The 22288-nt window shown below is 40.4% G+C and overlaps 1 protein-coding gene across 1 annotated transcript in view; it reads right to left on the bottom strand.

The window, feature by feature from the left end:
- BOLL (boule homolog, RNA binding protein) overlaps positions 1 to 21807 on the bottom strand; it is an 80860-nt gene extending 59053 nt beyond the window's left edge. The window contains exons 1-4 of the mRNA XM_067549834.1: positions 21651 to 21807; positions 6599 to 6742; positions 6084 to 6118; positions 1321 to 1413 (exon numbers count right to left, since the gene is read on the bottom strand). Coding sequence (XP_067405935.1) covers positions 1321 to 1413; positions 6084 to 6118; positions 6599 to 6742; positions 21651 to 21668 — 290 coding nt within the window. The 5' untranslated portion in view covers positions 21669 to 21807. The remainder of the gene's footprint in view (positions 1 to 1320; positions 1414 to 6083; positions 6119 to 6598; positions 6743 to 21650) is intronic.
- Positions 21808 to 22288: the final 481 nt, after the last annotated feature.

The following is a 22288-nucleotide window of genomic DNA, read 5'->3' as shown; positions in this document are numbered from 1 at the left end:
ATTTCTTTTAAAGTATCAGGAAAATTCAATACAAAAATCCTGTTAATAAGTGTTAAGGTTCAGAAATCAAGCAAACTGTGGCCAGGTGCAGAGGTACTATCTGTTCCCCAGTACACAAGAGCTTAACTTCAGTTTCCTTTCCCTTTTCCCTGCACAGCTGCTCTGGGATGGGTAAGAAGATCTTATTGAAGAGACTGAAGAGAGAGTACCTGTGGGGGAAAAAGGATGCTACACCAACATGTTGAGTGAACCCTATGTTGGGGAATGTTTTTGTAATAGCTTTTTTGCTAATGTTGAGAAAAAAATACTCCTGCTGAAAAATCTCGCTTGTTACAGAAGTTTTATTGCTGCTAGATCAACCCACCATCTTAAAACAGGTAAGTTGGTTAATTCAAAATTTAAGGTTTCCACAGCAAAGCTTCCTCATTCACATTTCATGTTTGTTATTTATTACTGGCATTCTAGTAGCATCAGTGTGCTAGGTGATGATTACACACAAAGGAAGATACAGTCCTTGCCATAAAGAGCTTACAGTCTAAGAAAACAAGCAACATAAAAGCTTTGAGGGAGAGGATTAAAGCAGGTAATCAAAATATATACTTTTTAATAAATATATATCAATTATCCTCAACTACCCCTTCACCTATTAACATTAGTCAGCTAGTTTCTTTTAGGCATCAAAGCTGAAGTAGAACTGAAGTAGAGATTTGGATAGGGTAGACGCCTTATGGATCAGTTCAGGGAGGGAATTCTGTGTGTTATCAAGAGGTGCACTGGAAGAAAACACAAAAACACTGTCAGAGAGACAGACAAATGGAGAGGGCAACAGTGGCAGGTGCAGGGATAGGGGATGATATGATGACAGACAAAAGCAGTTAAGTAGGGAAGGGCAGAGTTGGTAACAACCTTGAAGGTAAGGAGAAAAGCTCCTCTTCTGGGGTGGGGCAGAAGCTTCTTGTCTCTGTGTTCAGAGTAAGTTCAGAGATTGCAGTGACAAGAGACGGGGATGAATGAAGCTGCAAGTTGCCTCACAAATCTGCAAACATTTTTGCTAATGAAACTCAAGGTTAAAGTGAGGTCAAAGTGCTTAGTGAAAAGGAAAATAGTGATGCTTGCTAACCATATATTTATCAACACCACCATTCTGGGACACTGTAAGAAAGAAAAAACAAATGAACTGAAATTGCTGTATGTGTCATATAAAGCTATGGCAGTAATAACATTATATGATATGAAAATCACAACAAACTGTTACTGCACTTATTCCACTTACTATTATGTTTTCAATGTCCACAATGGGTATATTGCAACTGTACTAACCCCTTTGATACTCCAGCTCTGTCATTTACTATCTTCACTTCTTTCACACACCCATATTGGGCAAAAAACTTCCTTAGGTCATTTTCGTTAGTCTAACAAAATAAAGCAAAAGAAGAAGAAAAAAAAGATGACAATGGATTTGTTTAGTTATTAAATAAGAAATAACCACAAGATTGCTTTGCTTTGGACATATTTAACAACATATTATTAATAATTTATTTAAAAAATTAGAAATAGGCAAAAGTTACCAAGGTGAATCTTTCTGTCACTTTTCGTGGGGAAAGCGGAAGAGGGAGAGAGAGAGAGTGTGTGTATGTGCGTGCGTGTGCACGACAACAGGTAGTAATCTTAATTTTCTCCTACATTATTTTCATTTTCTGAAACAAATCAAGGTATCTAATTTTACTTCAATAATGTTCCCTTGCAACTCAATTATATCTGAATTCCATTTTGTCTCAGACAAGTCTTCAGTTCTATATTTTAGTGTTATTTACAGCATGAAATAACTGATATTTTAAAGAGATATTTTAAAACTTAAAATTAAGCATATATACAGACTTCCATGAAGAATCTGCTAAGTTTGAATAACAATCGTCAAGATACAGTGAAGTTATTAGCCCATATTATGCAAGTCAAATAAATTATCATAATGGTCCCTTTTGGCCATAAAATCTATTATTAAAATAATGTATCACACATGCATAATATGTTAATTTTCTGTACTGATAAAACATGCATCAAGTATGGTCTTCCAGATATATACATTCATGTATCTAGAAGTACAGACATTGAAATAAATATACCAGGCATTTGAATGTCTCATCCTATATGACCTTTGATTTTGCACATGTTGGATCTCAGGGCTTTAAGGAAATGGGCTAGTGATCTTTGGATTCCTCAAGCCATTCCTGGATGCATCTAGAGTTCTCAGAGCCTCAAGGAAGTATATCAGAAGTTTTAATATATTTCTCTGATTCACCAGTCATTTTTAAAAATGTATAGTATATGCTGGAAAAATTCTTCTTCCACTTCTCCAAGGCTTACCCTGCTTGTACAAGCCTCTAAGGAGCAGGAGATAGTTTTTACTGATTACAGAGTTTATATATGTTATCATGGTTGTGTCATTGAGACATTCAGTAAATATTATTTTTGGAAGAATTCTACCTTCAAGATGTATTTTATTAAAAAACAGTGCTATTTTCTTGGTTCTCCAAGCTCAAATGCCCCGAAAAACAGAGTCAGCAGACTCTGTGTGCAAACAGATGCAAGAATGGTAAGCATGAGTCAATCTTAACAGATAGGAAATGTACTCCAAGGACTCATTCATTACAGGTGAGCAGTCTTCCTCTCTCCTTTGAAAATTACCCCTGCTGCATCCCACTTTCAGAAGATTAAAATAACAGTCCATCAGAGGAGGGCTTAAAAGTACTAACAAAACAGAGACTGTAGAACTGCTCTCCTGACTTCAGTATCACACTAGCCCCTACGTCTGAGCGTAAAGCTTTTAAATGTATGAATACAGCTCCACATAGCAATTTTACAAAATGTCTGTAAAAGATATTTCTCAGAGATGCTGTGGAAGCTGCTTTAGATAAGATGGACTGTACTCATATCTTTGGGTAATGAAAAGTTTGTATACAAAATATAATCCATAATATTTAAGTCCCTTTTCCCAAGAGTGTGTTTATTGTTCAAACATAAACATAGTTCAACATCAAAACAGGTAAAGTTGGTCCTGCCGTCTGGCCCCTCCTAAGGCCTCAGAGGGCATCTGCTGCTGCCCACAGAACAGGTATCCCTAGCCAGGTCTCCCAGTAGATGATAACAGGCACCAGGTCTTTACAAAAATTTTAAGAATAGATGGACAAAGACCAAAAATCTCTGGACCAGCGGATGGTATGTAGATAAGGTTCTGAGATAAATTGCAATTGAGCTCAGAATCCATAAAGTCTATTTATAAAGCAAATAGTCCAAAATAAAAGAAATTGTCAAAGATAAAGGAGCATTGTTCTTAATAGGTGCTCATGTTGAAATCTGTTTCCAATTAGTGGCACAAGTTTTCTCTGTTGAAGACTTGCAACTCTCTCCAGTAAGATCTGCAGTACTTCTTTTAAACATAGATTTCAACTGCTTTTGAGGGTATTAAGCTCCAAGCTGCCAGATACAATAACTTCAGATATAGATCTAGAGTATGAGAAAGAAGATTTGGAAGAACTGGTTGCTGGGCATAGTCAGAAGGTTAAAGAACTAAATTTGCCATACTACGAAGACTTCACAAATTCTGTCTTATTATATATCTCTAGGAAGTAAAGGCAGTGAGGGAACCTTGGCTTCAATCAAGGAAGAAGCTTCCCTGCCCACAAAACAGAAATGTGGACAACCTGGTGATGTCTCCTGTGGCAAAGAAGTCCAAATGTAGGGATTCCCCACTTCTGGAAGATGTTTATGTCCACAGAGTTCTTCAGAAACTATTTGAATTGTACAGTATGCATGTAGCTCAGTTTGTCTGCCAAGATGCTTTCCTCGCCTACAAGAAACTTTATGCCAAAATATCTTGAGGCATGGTCAGAGTTTGTTAAGGCTATTATCATCGAAAAAGGGGTTTCAACCTATTTCTGGAGAATGTGGAGGACATATGTTCATGAGACCATAAGTGTCAGAAGTCTTAGGAAATATCAGATTGTGTCCTATGCTCTCATGAATATAATTATCCTCTGGAATTAAACTGTCCTGTGGTCTCTGGCAGCTAAGCTGCTGCAGAGAAGCAGAGAGATGAAGGAAAACAGGAATAGAACAATGATACTAGATTTACTGAATAATTCTCAAATGTCCAGTCCAATATGATGTCTAAAAGTTGACTAGAATGTGCATGTGAGAACTTCTAGCTTTTTTGTTGGCTCCTATCCATGTCAGAATACAAAGGGTATTGCATTGTTCTTTAAAAATGCTAGTGTTGAGCAACAGGCTAAATCTGAAGTACTTGGCTCTGGCACTAGAGAAAGAGGACTGATTTCCTTTGAAAATATGATGTTAAATATGATGTTAGACTTAGCCTCTGTAAGTTTTTCTAAGGCCTTATCTGTCATTCTGCTGAATAGATTGAACCTTACAAATGAGAGACTGGAATTCTTCAGTCATGAATAGTGCCTCAAGAATAAGGTGCTATACCAAGTAGCTGTATCAGAGGAAATGCAAGCAGTGGAACTGTTGAAAAAAGGAAACATTTTTTTGTGAAAAATTTCACTGAAAAACCTGTCTCTGTTTTTCTATCAATTATGAAAATTTTCAACCAGCTCTAGTAAGAAGCTCTCAATGAGTTTGACACTCTCTGGCCTTTGGACAAATTTCCTCTCAGAAATGGTCTAAGATTGAAAGGAATCTCTATGTTTTGAATTCATATCTCACCACGCCCATTTGGTAGTAAGTGAGCATAGCTAAAAGCATTATTTCCCCCTCCCAATTAAATTAATATTCTTTACTCTTACTCTCTGAGAGAGATGACCTAAAGAATTCCCACTTTTTGACCGCTAAGCTACTTCACAAACAAATAGACAACCTTCATCAGGCAGAATAAAGATAAAAATTATTTGAAATACTCATGGTACCTAGTATAACTTGTCACTCTTTTTAGCCACAGGAAAGACAGTATCGGGAGGGAGACAAGAATCTTCTGAGAACAATACCAGACTATTTTTTTATACAAAGAACTACTCTGCTCCCCTAATGAAGCTCCAAATATATTGAAGAGCTTGTACGATTTCACCTCGACAGTAAAAACCTGAATTTCCAATGCCTCAGACACATGATCAAGAAGATCCTGGAAGCTCTTGTAATTATTATGCAAGATATGCTGGGTAAATTGTCAGTCATAACGATGGACAAGATGAATATCCTCCATATCCATTCTTTTCCTTCTCTTCATCTGAGTCAGTTCTCAATGGGTCCTCAGCCTAACTGCATTAAGGCAGAGAGGATACTGATGGGGGAAAGAAGGAACAGCTAAGCAGACCAAAAGAGGCAGAAATCAAGGGTTCTAAAGTGATAAAAATGAAAGCAGCAGGGAAAGTACCAAATGTTCAGATCAGCAAAGAAGTACGCATATGGCACCATTATTCATTGCCTTTTGCAGGGTCTAGAGCATGTATCATCAAGGTTGCATGTGTTTCATGAGTTAGGATCTGTACTAGCAATGTTCTGTGGTGAATCCTTAAATGAACATCCTTACTTTTCCTAGATATTACCTTGTGTAACAGGATAGCTTGCCCCTTTATGTCCTCAGGCCTGTACCAAGCCAACCCTGATTACTGAAGAGGCACACCTGAGAGAGATTAGCAGTCTCCCTATTAAGAATGGAAGGAAAAGGAAGAGGAGGAGGAAGGTTGAGAGAGAGCTGTAGAGATTACCAGAGATAGAAGGTTTACTAGTAGCTTTGGAAGATATACTCTTGAAGGCAAAGACTAAGGATAGTAGGGTAAGTGCCATATTTCACTTTGGTTTGCTGTTTTGGAAAATAAATAAAAGCCTAGCTAGCAGGGCCTGTGGGACTGTTCTTGTGTGAATTTAGTAGCAGAGCCTGGAAGAGGGTGGAAAATTGATGGCAGGGCACTGCAGCTGTATCTCAGGCAATGAGAGGGTGCACAGGAGACAGATGACTCTACAGCAAAGTAAAGCATATATGAAAAAGTAAAGAATATATGCTTAACTTCCTTTTTTGTGTGAAATGGATGAAAAGTCAAGACAGCTGAAGGTACAGATACTTGCTAATAATATGGAGATGTTTGTTACCTACAGTATTGTGCTGTGTTGTAGAAAAAGGAATAAGGTGATTTTATGATTTGAAGACTATTAATATAGTGGTCTATATTATACATTTTTAGAGTAAACTTTAAAAAAAGTTACTTCTAGACAGAACTAAAAATGACTGAATCCATAAAACACCTATATTTACAAATAACTTTTCAGATATTTTTTAAAAGAATGCTAATCAAACCACATATTAACAGCTTGTAGTAGTTCAATATATAAATAACAATAGTTATCTTTCTGGGGCAAAAGCAGATAAAACAGATTTTTAAGGCTGTTTCCACCTCTAATTAGGATATTATTGCAAAGACCACCATCTCACAACCATCACTGTAATCAAACACTGTAAAAAAGATGTTCTGTACACTTATGCCTAACATGCATAAAACTAATGAATATATAAAGTAAGAATAATTAAGGAAAAAATTAAAATATTTATTTTATTACTTATCTACCAAGACTAGAAAAAAAATACCTTAAAATCGATTCCTCCTACAAAGATGCGATTAGGAATAACTGTCCCAAATCTTGGGGCACTCGTTGGGTTACTTAAAGGCACAGGTGACATGGTGTTGGGGGATGGAGACAAAGATTCTGTTTGTGTCTGATTTGTGGTTTGCTGTTTGAGAGAAAAATATTTTTGTAAAATTTATTTTTAACATTTTGTTCAGCATGAACCACTAAAGCAAAAAAACCAAACCTGTACAGAAAAATGTGGAGATTTTTTGAAGCACACAGCATACAGAACAGTCAAACCTTTACCATGATTTATTTATTTTTAACCAATGACAATTATCCGCATTTCTTCCAGGGTCTTTACTGATAGTCCAATTCAGTAAGATACTTACTGAATTGGGGCCTCAGACCAAGATTTTTGGGTTAGGGTCTATCTTCTATTTTGTTTCTACAGCATCCTGCACTATGGGGCCCCAATCTTGACTAGACTGCTGGTTGCTACTGTAATATAACATATAATAATAATTAGGAGCTCCTTAGTTTAAACTGACAGAAGGCAGTCATTATCCATCACAGAATAGGACAGGATTCCACTGCCCTCCAGTCATGGATAACAGAACTGGAATCTTTTGTCCAATCTTATGTTTCACAGACTGGACTCTGCACTATTCTATGCTTTCTATGCATTTTCCATAATTATGTGCCTTGAACACATCTTGTGCTTGATTTTCAGAAATGCTAAGCACCCACAACTCCTAATGAAGTCAATGGGAGGAGCAGGTGCTCAGAATCTGTAAAGATCAGGCACCCAGGGCTGGATTCTTTTGCCCAATAAGGCCACTTTGCTTTACTTACATGGTGCAAAATGGCCTTAAACTGGCTGTAAATTCCAGCAGGCATTCCCCGTCCATCGTCCCACTCCACCCTCCCACCCCCCATGCACAGGGAATGTCTGCTGGTGTAAAACTGGTAAAGGCAACACAGCTGCCTCCAATGCCAGCTACACCTTACCCCTGCCATAAGGGGAAGGGGATGCAGCATGCTGGGACATAAGCATGGCGAAAGTTAGAGTAGGTGCCCTGCTGTTCTAATTTCTTCTTGTCTGGGCAGCCAAGGATCAAGAGGTCATAACCACTTATAGAATCATAGAAACATAAGGCTGGAAGGGATCTCGATAGGTCATCAAGTCCAGCCCCCTGCACTGAGATAGGACTAAGTAAACCTAGACCACCCCTGACAAATGTTTGTTCAACCTATTCTTAAAAACCTCCAATGATGGGGATTCCACAACCACCCTTGGAAGCCTATTCCAGCACTTAACTGCCTTTATAAAGTTTTTCTCAATATCTAACCTGAATCTCTCTTGCTTTAAATTAAGCCCATTACTAATTGTCCTACATTCAGTGGACACGGAAAACAATTGATCACGGACCTCTTTATACCAATCCTTAACATAGTTGAAGACTGTTACCATATCTCTTCTCAGTCGTCTTTTCTCAGGACTAAACATGCCCAGTTCTTTTAAACTTTCCTCATAAATCAGGTTTTCTAAACCTTTTATCATTTTTGTTGCTTTCCACTGGACTCTCCAATTTATCCACATTTTTCCTAAACTGTGGTGCCCAGAATTGGACACAGTATTCCCGCTGAGATCTCACTAGTGCCAAGTAGAGTGGGACAATGACCTCCCATGTCATACATGTAACAGTCCTGTTAATACACCCCAGAATATTAGCCTTTTTCATAACTGCACCACATTGTTGGCTCATATTCAATTTGTGATCCACTGTAAGCCTCAGATCCTTTTCAGCAGTACATCAACTTAGCCAGTTACTCCCCATTTTGTAGTTGTGCATTTGATTTTTCCTTCCTAAGCATCGTACTTTCCACTTCTCTTCACTGAATTGATTTCACACCAATTCTCTAATTTGTCCAAGGTCATTCTGAATTCTAATCCAATCATCCAAAGTGCTTGCAACCCCTCCCATCTTGGTGTCATCTACCAATTTTATAAGCATACTCTCCACGCCATTATCCAAGTCATTAATGAAAATATTGAACTGTACCAGACCCACAACTGACCTCTGCAGGTTCCCACTAGATACATCCTCCCAGTTTGGCAGCAAATTACTGATAACTATTCTTTGAGTACAGTCTTTCAATAAGTTGTGCACCCATTTTATGGTAATTTAATTTTGACCACATTTTTCTAGTTTGCTTATGAGAAGAATGTCATGTGGAACTGTCCACCTTACTAAAATCAAGATATATCACATCTACTGCTTTCCCCATATCCACTACGCCAGTAACCTTGTCAAAAGAGGAAATTAGGTTGGTTTGCATAATTTGTTCTTGACAAATCCCTGCTGGCTATTCCTTATAACCCTATTATCCTCTGGGTGTTTACAAACTAACTGTTTAATAATTTGTTCCAGTATCTTTCCAGGCATCAAAGTTAGGCTGCCTGGCCTATAATTCCCCAGGTCCTCTTTGTTCCCCTTTTTAAAGACAGGTACTATGCTTAGCCTTCTCCAGTCTTCTGGGACCTCACCCATCTGTCATGAATTCTTGAAGATACTTATAGGACTCCTATCATCATAGTAGATAAGCTCCTACAGTTCTAAGTATTTATCCTCATAATACTCCTGCAAGGTTCCCATCAACCCAATTTTACAGATGGGGAACTGAGGCACAGAGACTAGACATGAAAGACATCATCCAAATCCCACTGATCTCAATGGGAATCTTTCCACTGATTCCAAGAGGCTTTGGATCATGCCATAAGTGATTTGCTCAAGAAGTCTGTGGCAGAGCTCAATATTGAATCCAGCAGGCTTCCTGAATCCCAACCAGTGTTATAACCAATTATCACAAATTCATTCAAAAGAACTTGGTGTTGATCTACTCTTTTAGGGATATTTGGGATCAGCTTAATTACTCATTTATGTTGCATGTTCTGATTATGTGAATGACAGATAGGCTGGTTAAGGTTTTCTCTGCACCTTGTCATTAACAGCTGATTTATTTTTGCCACATCTTTGCTTCTGGTCAGCTCATATATATGCTAATGGTCACACTCCAACTGTGTATTTCTCAGAGGCATTTTTAAGCCTGTGCTGAAACTGTAGAAGACAAGTATGACAGTTCTTGAGGCAGCTGATTGATTACTTTTCAGTCACTGATTGATGGCTGAGCCATTCCCTGGATCTGGTGTGATCACCCATCCTACAAACTAGCATCTAAAGCAGTGGTTCTTAACCTTTCCAAACTACTGTACCCCTGAAGCCTGAGTCCCACCCCCACGGGGCTGAGGCATGTAACTTAGTTTCATGGCGCCCCTGTGGCTCCAGGCAATTGCCTTTCTTGCCACCCCCAATACCAGCTCTGCACTTGCGACACCTCTAAAACCCCAGGTTAAGAAACACTGATCTAAAGTGATGATTCCATTGTGGGAGTTTTCAGCTTTCAACCAACTTTCAGTTTTCAGCTTTCAACCAACAGTTTAAAGTATGACAGACATGGCAGAATTAGCAATTTTTTGAGGTCCTTAGAAGTTCAACTTCCACTGAGTGGGAGAGATATTTGAAGACAACAGAGAAGGCTCTGTAAGTGTGCTCTGCACTGTCTATCCTGAGTATGTCTAGTTCAGTGCTGAATTGGGTTCTGACATATAAAGGTTCTGCATAAGAATTAGCATACATTTCTTTCTGTTGAAGAATCAGCTATATTGCTCCAGAAACAAACACACACTGGAGATGACTACCCTGGCCACATTTCAGCTTGACCTTGACTAGCCAGTCATTCAAGTATGGTTACATTAAAAGAATTTCCTTTGGTAAAAGTTCAATATGCATCATTCAAGACAAACTGTAGGTGTTTGACATAAAAATGGTTCCATGACTACAAAGCACCAGAACCATAGATGTAAACATAAAGCCGGGCTATGGAGATATACATCAATAGACCCCACAAGTAGAACAATTCTTCTGAGTTGATTCCTCAGAGACATCATTCAGAAACTCTTTACCCTAAGGAATGTATTTACTTCATTGAACCTAAATCTGGATTGGTGTAAGCAGACTGAATAAAACTGTTGGGACATTTGAAACCAATTTCTGTTGTACAACTCTGGGCTATGGTGCTTAAAAGCCAATGGTCTGACATTTTATGGCCTATAAATGGAAGAAATAAAGATGTTTTCCTCCAAATAAGTAAGGGATGTGTATATCAGCATACCCCCAAAACTCCTTAAATGAGGAGGTGATGGTATCCAGGTCTCCAGGTCCTCTATTCTGGAAACAAAAGAAGTGACTACTTATTGAAGCGTCTTCTCTTTTCTCAGACAAAATGATCTGTCTTCTTTAAATCTATACTTGGAGAGTGGAGACTGAAAATGCCACCTAAGTGGTATATCCTGAGGAAGGCCAAGATTCTTTCTATCTAGGAAGACTGTTGAATTCTCTGGAACTTAACTGCTAGAAAGGATTTCCCCTGAAAGGGCTGAGCAGCTTCTGTGTGACATCGGGCTGGCTGATCATTGATTGCTATTGAGGCTGTCACAGATTTAGAAAGTCTCAAGGTGATGTCTTATCAGGAGCATCCCCCTCATGTTCATGATATGAGGGTATACCAATGAAATACTTGGGGCCTGGTGAGAGCTCAGGAGAATTGGATCCATGGTACTGAGTCCACCGGTTTTTCTTCTTCTAATTTTAAAGTTAGCCTATTTTGGTAATAAAGAAGGATATGTCCTCTTTCTTAAATTGCCATAATTTGTCTTTCCTTTGGCTCTGGGGATTAGGTATGGATCTCTCCCTTCCCTGGAGGATCCTAGTTCCCTAAGACTCTCCATTTTAACTGGAATACTCTGAGGATCCTGAATAATGGTCTTAGAACAGGACTTGTCCTTTCAGAATATCAAAAGTAGGGAGACATTTATTTCTCAGAGGAAGAGACTCATTTCTCTCTCTCTGTCCAACCTGGCCCTCTATTTTGAATGTCTTAATAATGTCTTCATTAAATCCAAAAACTCTGATGCAGTTTGGACTGAAATTTCACAGACTTGCTCTGCTTATAAGCTGCCAGGCTGCACAGTGAAAACCTAAGATGGAAGAAGGAGAGGCTGACTAGTGGGACAAGATAGGGTGCCGCCCACCGAGGGGTTAGGATCTTCCTTACTCTTTGTTGCCAAGACCTTTTATTTTTCTTTTTTCTTAGCACCTTTAAATTTCAGTCCTTCATCTTATATACAAAATACAACAGACATCTTGTTCTCAAATTTGCTGTTAGCTTGGCTCAGTTTGTATCACCCAAATACTAAATCCTTCACTGAAGACATTTGTTCTTTCTGGCTGGTTTTTTTTTTTTTCCAATGTAAAATAAAGGTATTTTAGATGGAACTAAACTAAACTAAACACAGGAAAGGAGGCGGCAGCAGCTGCCTACTTGGGTTTTTAAAGGCAGATGCAGTGTTGCTGCAAGAGCAGCTCAAACTGAGAAAAGCACAGCTGGTTCGCCCCATGAAAACCCAGGTGAAAAGACTGGGGAATTGGAGACCACATAGAAGCCCAGAGGTACTCCAAGGAAAGAAGGCCCAGATAGCATATGCCGGAAATCAAAATTCTCCTAGATACTGTCACCATTTAGACTCCCCTTTACTTAAACTGTCTGCTTCATCTTCTAATTGTATAGCTCTCATTTATTCACAGGATAATATCTTGTTCTTTTGTGCAATTTAATACTTTATGATCTCTGCTTTTAAGCATTTCTGGATATGTCCCAAATCCTTTTACCTTCTTGTGTGTCCTCTCAAAGATAATCTTCAAATCAGACAGTGGCAGTGTTGATACCGGACACTTTGTGATCAGTGTGGATACCAGTGAGACAAGGTACGCCCGATTAGCAGATCAATAAGCTTTAATGTGAAAGGTTTTTTATAAATATACTAGTTAGATATAAAGCTTAAAATTAACTACAATATATTATATTTACTCAGATTGGAGAGCTAAGCAGTTACTTAGAAGGCTGTATATAGGAACGGCTTTTTTTAGGGGCCTAGCCATGGAGACAGTGGATTTTTTGGTTTAATTGGCAGTACTTTCCGCGGAGCCAGGTGTTGATGGAGCGCTTTTTTTTGTTTAAGTGGTGCCTTTTTATATTTTTTTATAATTTTTTTTAATTATTATATATGCTAATTATTTATATTGGGTTTTTATTTTTAATTATATTTTATTTTTATTATGATAATTGGGGTTGTTAAAACAACATTTAGTGATAGGAGGGGCGGAGTAAAAGTATGCTTTTTGGGAATGAAACAGTGTACCCCCAGACGTTTAAGGATAATTTGTTGTTTTTATTATTGTTAGTTTTGTGCAGCTGCAAGCATACAGTATTTTTATTTTGTTTTATTATGTGCTGTGGTATGCAGAAACTGAGACATTTATAAGGTTACAGAGTTTTGCTAACTGGAAGATGTTATGCTACAGGGGTTAGAATAGCCAAGCAAGCAACTGAAGCTATGCTAGGCCTGTAGGACAGCGGTCAAGCAACTCAAATTGTACAGAGCTTCCAACAGGCAGCAAATAACAAGAAAGAAAATAATACCAATGTTATCTTTGTCATCTCTGAAACTGAACTAACATGCAGTGAGTCAATTTAGTGTCTGTTAGGTGCCCAAATGAATTATGCTACAATTTTAGCTAGAGATGCTATAAGACAAGCTCAGCTAGTCACAGAAATATCAAGGAACTCCAACAGAGACTTCAAGGGCAGAGGAAGAGAATGATCTCTTTCTCTTTCACTATTCTTGATATTGACCTTATAACAGATAATAGCAGTGGTCAGTTTGACACATGACAACATATGAAGGGATAACAGAAGGGAATCAAGCAGATTTAAGTAGCAACTGAAAAATTCCACAGCTCTAATTATTCTCAATGCATACGATGCCTAAAAACAACTGCCATTCAATTAAACATGAGCTATTATAATTAACATCAGTTTGAGCAAGTGTTTGTGAAGACTGAACTACGAAAGCTATTAATTCAAATTTTGATAGGATTATGGGGTTTGTTCTTTATTTAAATCATTCATCTCTGAATGTCAAGTTAAAAGATAGTATCACAGTCTTAATTATATTTACCACATTTGTCAAAAACACCTATTCACCAATACTAGAAATAAAATCAGCAAACACCAGCAAATGTAGGCAGCTAATCTTTCTATTTTCCTTTTATAGGTTCAGTTAGTCTTTTGGCATCCAGAATCAAGACACAAGACAGAGTCGTTCACGTGGACGCAAACTAAGATTCACTAAAACAGCGAGAGTCCTGTTGCACCTTAAAGACTAACAAATTTATTTGGGCATAAGCTTTTGTGGGCAGAAACCCACTTTGTTGGATGCAGTGGGTTTCTGCCCACGAAAGCTTATGCCGAAATAAATTTGTTAGTCTTTAAGGTACCACAGGACTCTCGCTGTTTTGCTAAAAAAAGACTAACACCAAAGATTCACTAAGATTCACATCAATCCTGTATCGCTTTCAACCAAACATCAATTTATTTCTTAGGAGAAATATCTTATTTGCAGCATTTATCAATGTTAGGTTTTCACAGAGCGTGCTACCTAAGCACACACAGGAAGCGTTAGCATAGCATATTGTGCTATGAGCAACAGAACCACGACAAGGTCCTTCCTGAGTCTGTTGAAAAGCATGTATTTTGGAGAAAAGGGAAGATCCAAATAATGGACTGACAGTTTTATGACTGATCTGGGTTGGGCAAGGAAAAAATTAGTAGGCTGTAATGGATTCCCACAATTATCACAGACATTGAAGATAATAAATCAACTCTGAAAACTGTTTGTTCTGTTTCTTTTTAAATTAACACAAAACAAGGGGCAGTCTCTTCTATGAGAACTTATATTTAAGTCCTTGCAGACAACACTGCCCCACATTTTTCTTTATAATGCTGAAGGATCAATATTTATTTCAAAAATATAAATTATAATTATTTTAACCATTTGGACATCAGTGCTGCACCCCGAAGCTTTGACTGCATTATTCACTGTGAAGTAAAACATAAGCAATATCAAATCTATCGTGAAGATATAAGAGTCTACAACCTGCATTTTTATATTATTTGATTATAGGCATTGTAGCTGCAATGACCAACTTTCAAGACTTGCTATGACAATATATGAAGTTCCTTCAGAGTTTATTGTTTATTATTTGTATAACGGTAGCACCTAATAGTGTCAATAAGGACCTAACACCCATTGTGCTAAGTGTGGTACAAACAGAGTAAAAAACAATCCCTTCTCCAAGGAGCTTACAGTCTGATTAAGATAAGACAGAATAAGTGGAAGTAGCAATCAGAAGAAATGGGGAAGAAAGGACTCAAAGAATCAAAGTCCCTTAAGTAAAATAAGGATTGATTGGGGTACTATTATACCTAAACAACAGTTTGTCCTGTCTATAGGAGCAATGTAAAATGAGGAGCAGATAAATGCCATCTTCACTGGCAGAATTTCATCTGATTTTACATACTGAAGTCCTGGATTCACTAGTGAAACTGCAAGAACATACCATGCTCCTTATGGTTGTTGAAGGCCAGTAGGGAGGTCCTGGGTCTACTACTGATTGAAATTGTTACTGTTTCCTCTAGAAAGGCAAGATGCAGACCACTGAAACAAACAGCAGTTAGGGTCTCTGTCAAGAAGCCGTTACTTTACTGAACTCACCAATTACCACTATGCTTTCTTTAAACTTTCTTGGTTTTGGACCATTATTGAGGAGTTAATTTCAAAGCAGCTCGGGGTTCATCTAGCTTTCTCTGACTTCCTGTGATCCTATCAATCTGGTTTCTGACCTGAGTATGGTAGAAGGACAACATCTGTATCTACCTTTAGTTAATGCTCTTCTGACAATGCATAAAGATCTGGTGGACTAGAATAACCTTTGATAAAGATAAAAACAAAGTGCAAGTGCCATGCCCCTGTGGTAAAGGAAAGATCGACAATTGTTCTTTAACTTATCCAAACTTTCCTTTGAGAGGCTGCATAAAGTAGTACTGGATAACTACTCATCCAAAGCACAGAGACTTCTTCTACTGCCTAATACATAGCAGCAATGGACTCGTGTCTTTCCCACTGAATTTTATGGTAAGTATCAGTAAGGGTGGACAAATGTGTGTGTTGTGCTGGGAAAGTTGTGTTCCTTTGTGCATGGACTGTTTTGTGCTGGGAGATCTGTGTTGATTTGAATGTAGGCTGTATTCATCTGGGAGATTTGTGTTGATTTATGACGGTGGAAATTAGGGGTTTATGCTGCAGTGAACAGTTGTGTGTGTTTGAGGTTATTGTGTAGGGTTGTACTGGGTGGGTGGCTGTGCTGATCTTGTGTGTGCTTTGTATGGTGCTGGGAGAGTTGTATGGATTTGTGTGTGTGGTGAACGAGGGGTGTGTGCTACAGGAGGGACTATGTGCATTTGGGGTTATTGTGAATGCTGGTTGTGGTCTTCAGTGGGTGGTTGTGCCAATTTGCATCGGGGGGGGGTTGTTCTGGGAGAATTGTGGTGATTTATATGGCAGTTGGGCACATGGTTGTGGCAGATGGGCCAAATAATCTACACCATCTGTATCAGAATAGTCAATAGGCAGACTTTGGGTCAAATCTGGACTGACAGATGCTTTTGAATGGACCCTGAAATCTTTTTATTTACTTATTTTTTGTATTGTTATTTTCTCTGGAGTCTGAACCTTGACTATACTTCAAGCAAGAAATTTGGACCTTGACAAAAAAATAATTGACTACTCTTGCTCTGTACAGTCTCCCCCATATGACCAATGAAACTACTGTATGTAAACTAGTTATATAGAGTAACATTGGTTGATTGAGTTACCTCTGATATCACTAGGACTCTTAGCCTGGCATAGATACATGCCTTACTGTAGCAGTACACTGCATGGGTACAATTCATAAAGTCAAAATGCCTGAGAACTGGATGGTAACAGACCACGAAATTCAGTGATGATTTGTTGATACTCTGAACAAAAATAGATCTCAGTCATGATTGTGGCTACTTCCATCACTTCATGCTGACTCAACAGATGTTTTAGGCTTCAGAATGAAACACAAAGCATCTTATTATATAGATTAGACATCTCAAGGAGACTGTAAGGCATTTGGGACTACAGTGCTATCGGTACACCAGTGACATCCACTTCTAGGTCTGGTCTGGTGAAATGGAGTTTCCAAATATCTGGCCACAACCTTGATGAGAACAAGTTGACAGAGCCAACATGGAGAAAGAGTGAATTGACAGTTGGTAGGGGAGGGGGGGAATTTGAGGAACTGAAGAGATATGTAACTGGTCTATATACTGGCAAGGGTCCTCTCCTGCTAAATTGGTTTACAATCTACGCATACTTCTGGACCACATTGTGCTTGGATTACCAGGAAGCAGCAATGGCTCTGTGATGGCTTGTACTCCCCACACTGGCCCTGCAAGAGCTGACTTAGGCCAGGTTGGCTCAATGAGCCAATTAGGCTCCAAACGGTGAGGAGGGGGGAATTCAGGCTGGACGAAGCTAATTAGAAGGAAGATCACAGGAGAGGGAACAGGTGGGACTTCTATAAAGCTAGGAGGCTGGCTATAGTGAGGGGAAGCTGCAGAAAGGAAGCCAGCAGTCCCCTACACTGAGATAAGGGAGAAGGAAGGGAAGAAGCTGCATGGAAGGTGTTTGGGGGAGGAGTAAAGCGGTGTAGATACAGCCCTTAATTGTTCTCTACAGGGCACGGACTGGAAACCAGAGTGGAGGGTGGGCTGAGATTCCCCTACCAACCACTACAGAGTGATATTGTTAAGGGCAGTGGATAAAAAAGCTGTCAGAGTCACTGCAGGACATAGGGAGTGCCTGACACTGCTTGTGGAAAGAGACTTTGAAAGACGCTCCTTGCCACCAACTTCCCCCACCAAGGGAAACCCACTGAGTGACCTCGCCAGAGAGCCAGGTCACAAAGAGCAAGCAACAACACTTGGAGTGAGAGGACTGCAAATTGAGAGAGATCGAGTACCGTACCACCACAGAGAGAGGAGTCGTCCTCACAGGAGAAGGAGGTGTCCAGTGGGGAGCAGAGCACCCTGTTACAGGGTCATACAATTTTTGTTTCCATTTGTGACTAGCTATTTGATTGTGTTTTTCCCTGGATGAGGAAAACCTTGCCACAATAATTCATGCTTGTCATTACTACGCTGAACTAATGCAGTACTGTCCATTCAGGGCTATCTCTGAAGAATACTCAGAGTAGTTTGCCACATTCTATGCTGGTTGTCTATTCACTTCATGAGGTAAATCCACATGAGCATATTAAATCAGTGCTGCATGATTCAAATCTATTTCCAGAAACAGTCCAATGCACTGGTTCCAGAGTTTATAAATCTCTATATGGCTGAGAACTGGTATCTCACAAATGAAGCCATGAGTCTAAGCAAGTTTCATCTGCTATTGAAAATGATTCCCCACATTAATAATAATTCCCCAGGATCAATGGAAGTTTGAATTGAAGACATTCTGTTCTTTGTATGAGACTTGAAACCAAACTTGTGTTATATTGTAGAACGTAGAATTTCCAAAGCATTTAAAATTTTAACAGTTTTATAATCTGCTTGTTGGGGATGATCTGTTGATTACAATAATATGCTAATCATAATTTATTTTTAAATGTATAAAATATGTCTGTCACATATCAACATAAAGCTACCCCATAAACTGGACTTGCACACATAACACAGTTAATAGCCTCAGGCAAAAGATAAAAATACAGACTGAGCATTGCTTTCAGAAAGTCAACAGATCTATTGGCTCTATTGGACCAATTGGGAAAGCAAATACAATATTAAGTGCCTCCACTGAAAATAGTCTGCCTACATCTCCCAGACAAGAGCACCCACATGATCTCAACTATCATGATGGCGCTGAGGGAAATACAGTCTTTCAGGTAGCCAGGAATCAAACCCTAAGACTGCATCCATGAATTGCATCCATGTTCAAATATTCAAAACAGTTATGTTAATTTCAGGACTTGGTACCCATGTAGTAAATATTGGAAACTTCAAATCCAAGGCTACCAAGTCCTAGACTATTGTATCTCCATGATTTGGAATCTGTCAGAGTAGTCTGAGTTTGGTCAGACTCCTTAAGTTCTGAAGGCTCACTTGTAACCCACTGAAACATTTATGGTTATGCAGACGCCCAACTCCAGACTTCCCCGCTCACATCTAGCGTGGCACCATGCGATGATTTTGCTTCTTTAATATCATACCTCAGCACCTAACATCTGAGTTGGGATGGATTCCTCCCTAGCTGACTTTTTAGTCTTCCTCACTGACTGAAAGGAACGTCTCAGTTCCAAAAACAACTCTACTAAATTCTACATTTTATCTATCACACACTAGTAGTCTTCGGATCATTATTCCGTAGGAAAGCCATGACTTCATGGGACTGAGGAAGATGTGTGTGCGTGTGGGGGGAATACACCTCTCCATTCCTCAACTCCCCCAATCTTTTCTCTTGCAAAGTTAAGTTTAATATTAAGAACCAAGTCTCTCTTTCCTCCACTCTGCCCCTTTCTCTTTTCCAGCAGAACTGCAAGGGTAATTCCAGTCCTAGAACAATCTCACATTCCCACCAGTGGGAAGAAGAGAGACCAGGCACTGCAGAGGTCAGCTTTAGAGGGACTGGGACCTCAGTTGTGAGGCAGGTCACCTTCTTCCTGCCCAACAGCACCACTATGCAGTCATCTGGGACTTTTGGTTAGTCTTGGGAAAGTAAATTCTAGAAATAAAAGTATAGTATTTTTAAAACAAATAAGAGATGCAGTCCCTGATCCAAGGAGTTTAAAAATACTGCTACATACACAGAAGTGTTACTTTAAAATTTGTACACAAAATTTGAAAATTTCAGTTCTTTTAAAAGAAATCAAATTGACTGATACACTTAACCCCTCATGTCACCTTTTGAATAATTCCTATACTGCACCAATGTTTTTCAAAAAATTAAAAATTGCATTTTTGTGAAAGATTTTCTTTAACTGTGTTCTTCCTATCTTTTTCATGTTTAACTAGTAACAAAATAGGCTAAAAACAAATTATATTCCCTAAGATTAGGGTAATAGCCATTCCCAGTCTCTCAAATGCTACTTTCACTGGTATATGGACTTAGAGCTTTTATTTACAATGCACAGCAAGAAGTGACTTTACCTGTCTGAATTTTAAAACACTATGCTAAACAAAACTTTTGAAAGAATTGTAGTAGGTGGTTGCTATGGACTAGAAGCTTATCATGGCAAAATGATTAATTCAATCTAATTAATCTTTCCTGTCTCTTATGTCTACAATTTATAAAACCAGAGTTACACATTCAATCTTTTCCAGCTATTTCAAACCTTACCTCTCCAGCAGATTATACATCATCTCGAAAAATGTGTACAATTCCATTTTGAATATTTGTAAGCCAAATGTATTTTAAATTTAGAGATGAAAACACTGTGGCTGTTTCACAAGAAAAGTCAGCAAGGCAGTTAAGCAGGTTTGGTATTTTTAAGAATGGGGGATAAGTACATTTTCCCTTCCTTGTACAAGAAAATACCATCTCCCCAAAACCAGAAGTCTCAAAATAACTGAAGTTACTGCGCAGGATTTGCCATCTGAGCATCTTAGCTGCTTTTCCAAATGCTTCCGAAGGTATGTGTCATTAAGCCCATTTTATAGAGGAATAGTGGGGAGAAGGGAGGTGATTTACAAGAGTTCAAGCCACCTAATGGATAAACTGAACCGAGAAAGGGGTTGGAAAGGAGTGACCAACATTTGACAATCCCAGGGTATGCTTCCACCGCTAATGAACATGTAGTGGTAGCAGGGATAGGCTTCCACTGCTAGCTTTAATCTAGCTGGCATGGATCACAATAGACCAATAACACATACACAATAGACCAATGACACATACAGGTTAGCAACCAGAGTATGTACTCAGGCTTCCCAGCAGGTTTGGAGTGTGGTTGCTTGCAGCAATTCAACTCTGTTTACTCACTTCTCATTTGGGGAATAGAGAGTTTAGATTAGGTTAGTTTAATTTACCCACTTCCTTTCTTACCACTCCACCACTGATTGCTTGCTTGTGTTGAATGAAGTTGCTGCCACATCAACACTACTGCTGTTACCACTGTGAGCCAGATTAAAGTCAACAGCAGTATGCATATAAGGCACTATTTAGGGGATTAAGACACTGCTGAACCCTGTGGGTGTATACGTACGTGTACGTGGGTACATATCATACAGGAGTCTGTACTCTGTACCCAAGCTGTACCTCCCCCACCTACTCTGCTCCTTTCCCCACTGCAGGGAAAGACAACACTGGAGCTCCCACAACCAACAAACTGAATGAAGCCTCAGCGAGACCTCGGGGCCTCACACCAGCTCCCCCATCTTCACTTAAAATCCTCTGCAAGCAACACAACACCAGCCCCGCCCTCGCTGTCAATCGCTGGCGCGTCGCCAACCCCCCGCCGCGGGGAGCAGGGCAGATGGGGGAGCCGGCGGAAGGGGGAAGCCTCGTGCTGAGGGTGAAGAAAAAGCTTGCGCCGGGGGCGGGGCGAACGGTTCGTTCAAGCGGTGGGCGGGGCTGGTTCTCCCTGCCGCCGGTTTTGGCGGGAAAGCCGCGCTCAGCCTGTAGGGAGCAGTTGCCTCACTCAGCGCCCCCAACGTCTCCAACCCCTCACAAAGGCCGGGCACTGGCAGGCCCCGGCTAATTCAGCGGTGAGGGGGCGGCGCTGCGGGCGGACACACACTTTTACCCCGGTCCATGTCTGAGCCCCTTCGCCACACAGCCCCGAGCCTCCCCCATCCAGCGCTCAGCGCAGCCCGTCACGCCCGCCGGTCGGTCACTAAGTCATAGCATGAATCGAAGCCGTCCCACTCCGAGCCTCCCTGGGACCGACCCAGCTGGGGGTCGGCCTCGCCTGCGGCCCCGGATATCGCCTGGGTGGGTGGCCGGGCCCCGCAGCCCCGCTACTCACCGCGTTGTCGGGCTCCATCTCTCGCCTCACACCGGCCTCAAAGTCCCTGCAGCACGTTTCCCGCACGGAGCTCCCTCCACACGCGTCGCCGCCGCCGGAGCTCCGAGCCCGACGCGCTCGCGGCTGTAAAGACAGTCGCAACACAGAGCCGAAAGAGTGTGACATCGGGGCGGGCGGGCCCGGAAAACGGAGTGTGGCGGGGTGTCTCCTCCCTGCCTAACCCACGGGTAGGGAGCGGCACTGAGGTGAAATGGGGAGGGGGGCGGGGATTGATGTTAGGGATTGTCCGGGGCAGCGGGAGAGAAAGAGAAGCAGGCGGTCACTTCTCTCTTGCTCACACCTACTTTTCCTCCTATGGGCCCCACACAGCTACCTGCCCTCCATTCCCCATCGACCCACAAGCTACCTCACCCCTTCCTCCCATGGGCCCCACACAGCTACCTTGCCCCTTTGCCCCCATGGGCCCCATACAGCCCATAGGAGGGGAACAGTTTAAGGTAGAATTGCCACAGGGCTCCAGCACAGCTACCCTCCCCCATTCCCTCCAGTGGATCCCACAGAGCTATCCTCCTCCATTCTCCACCTTGTAGGCCTCACACAGATACTTCTTCTTTCTTCATCTCCTTGGGGAGACCCAT

The sequence above is a fragment of the Emydura macquarii genome, unplaced genomic scaffold, assembly GCF_026122565.2.
Source record: "Emydura macquarii macquarii isolate MOO-44397 ecotype Brisbane River unplaced genomic scaffold, CSIRO-AGI_Emac_v2 contig_1253, whole genome shotgun sequence".
NCBI classification, from domain to species: Eukaryota; Metazoa; Chordata; order Testudines; family Chelidae; genus Emydura; species Emydura macquarii.
The sequence above is the reverse complement of the archived record's forward strand: the minus strand, read 5'-3'. Positions and strand labels throughout refer to the sequence as shown.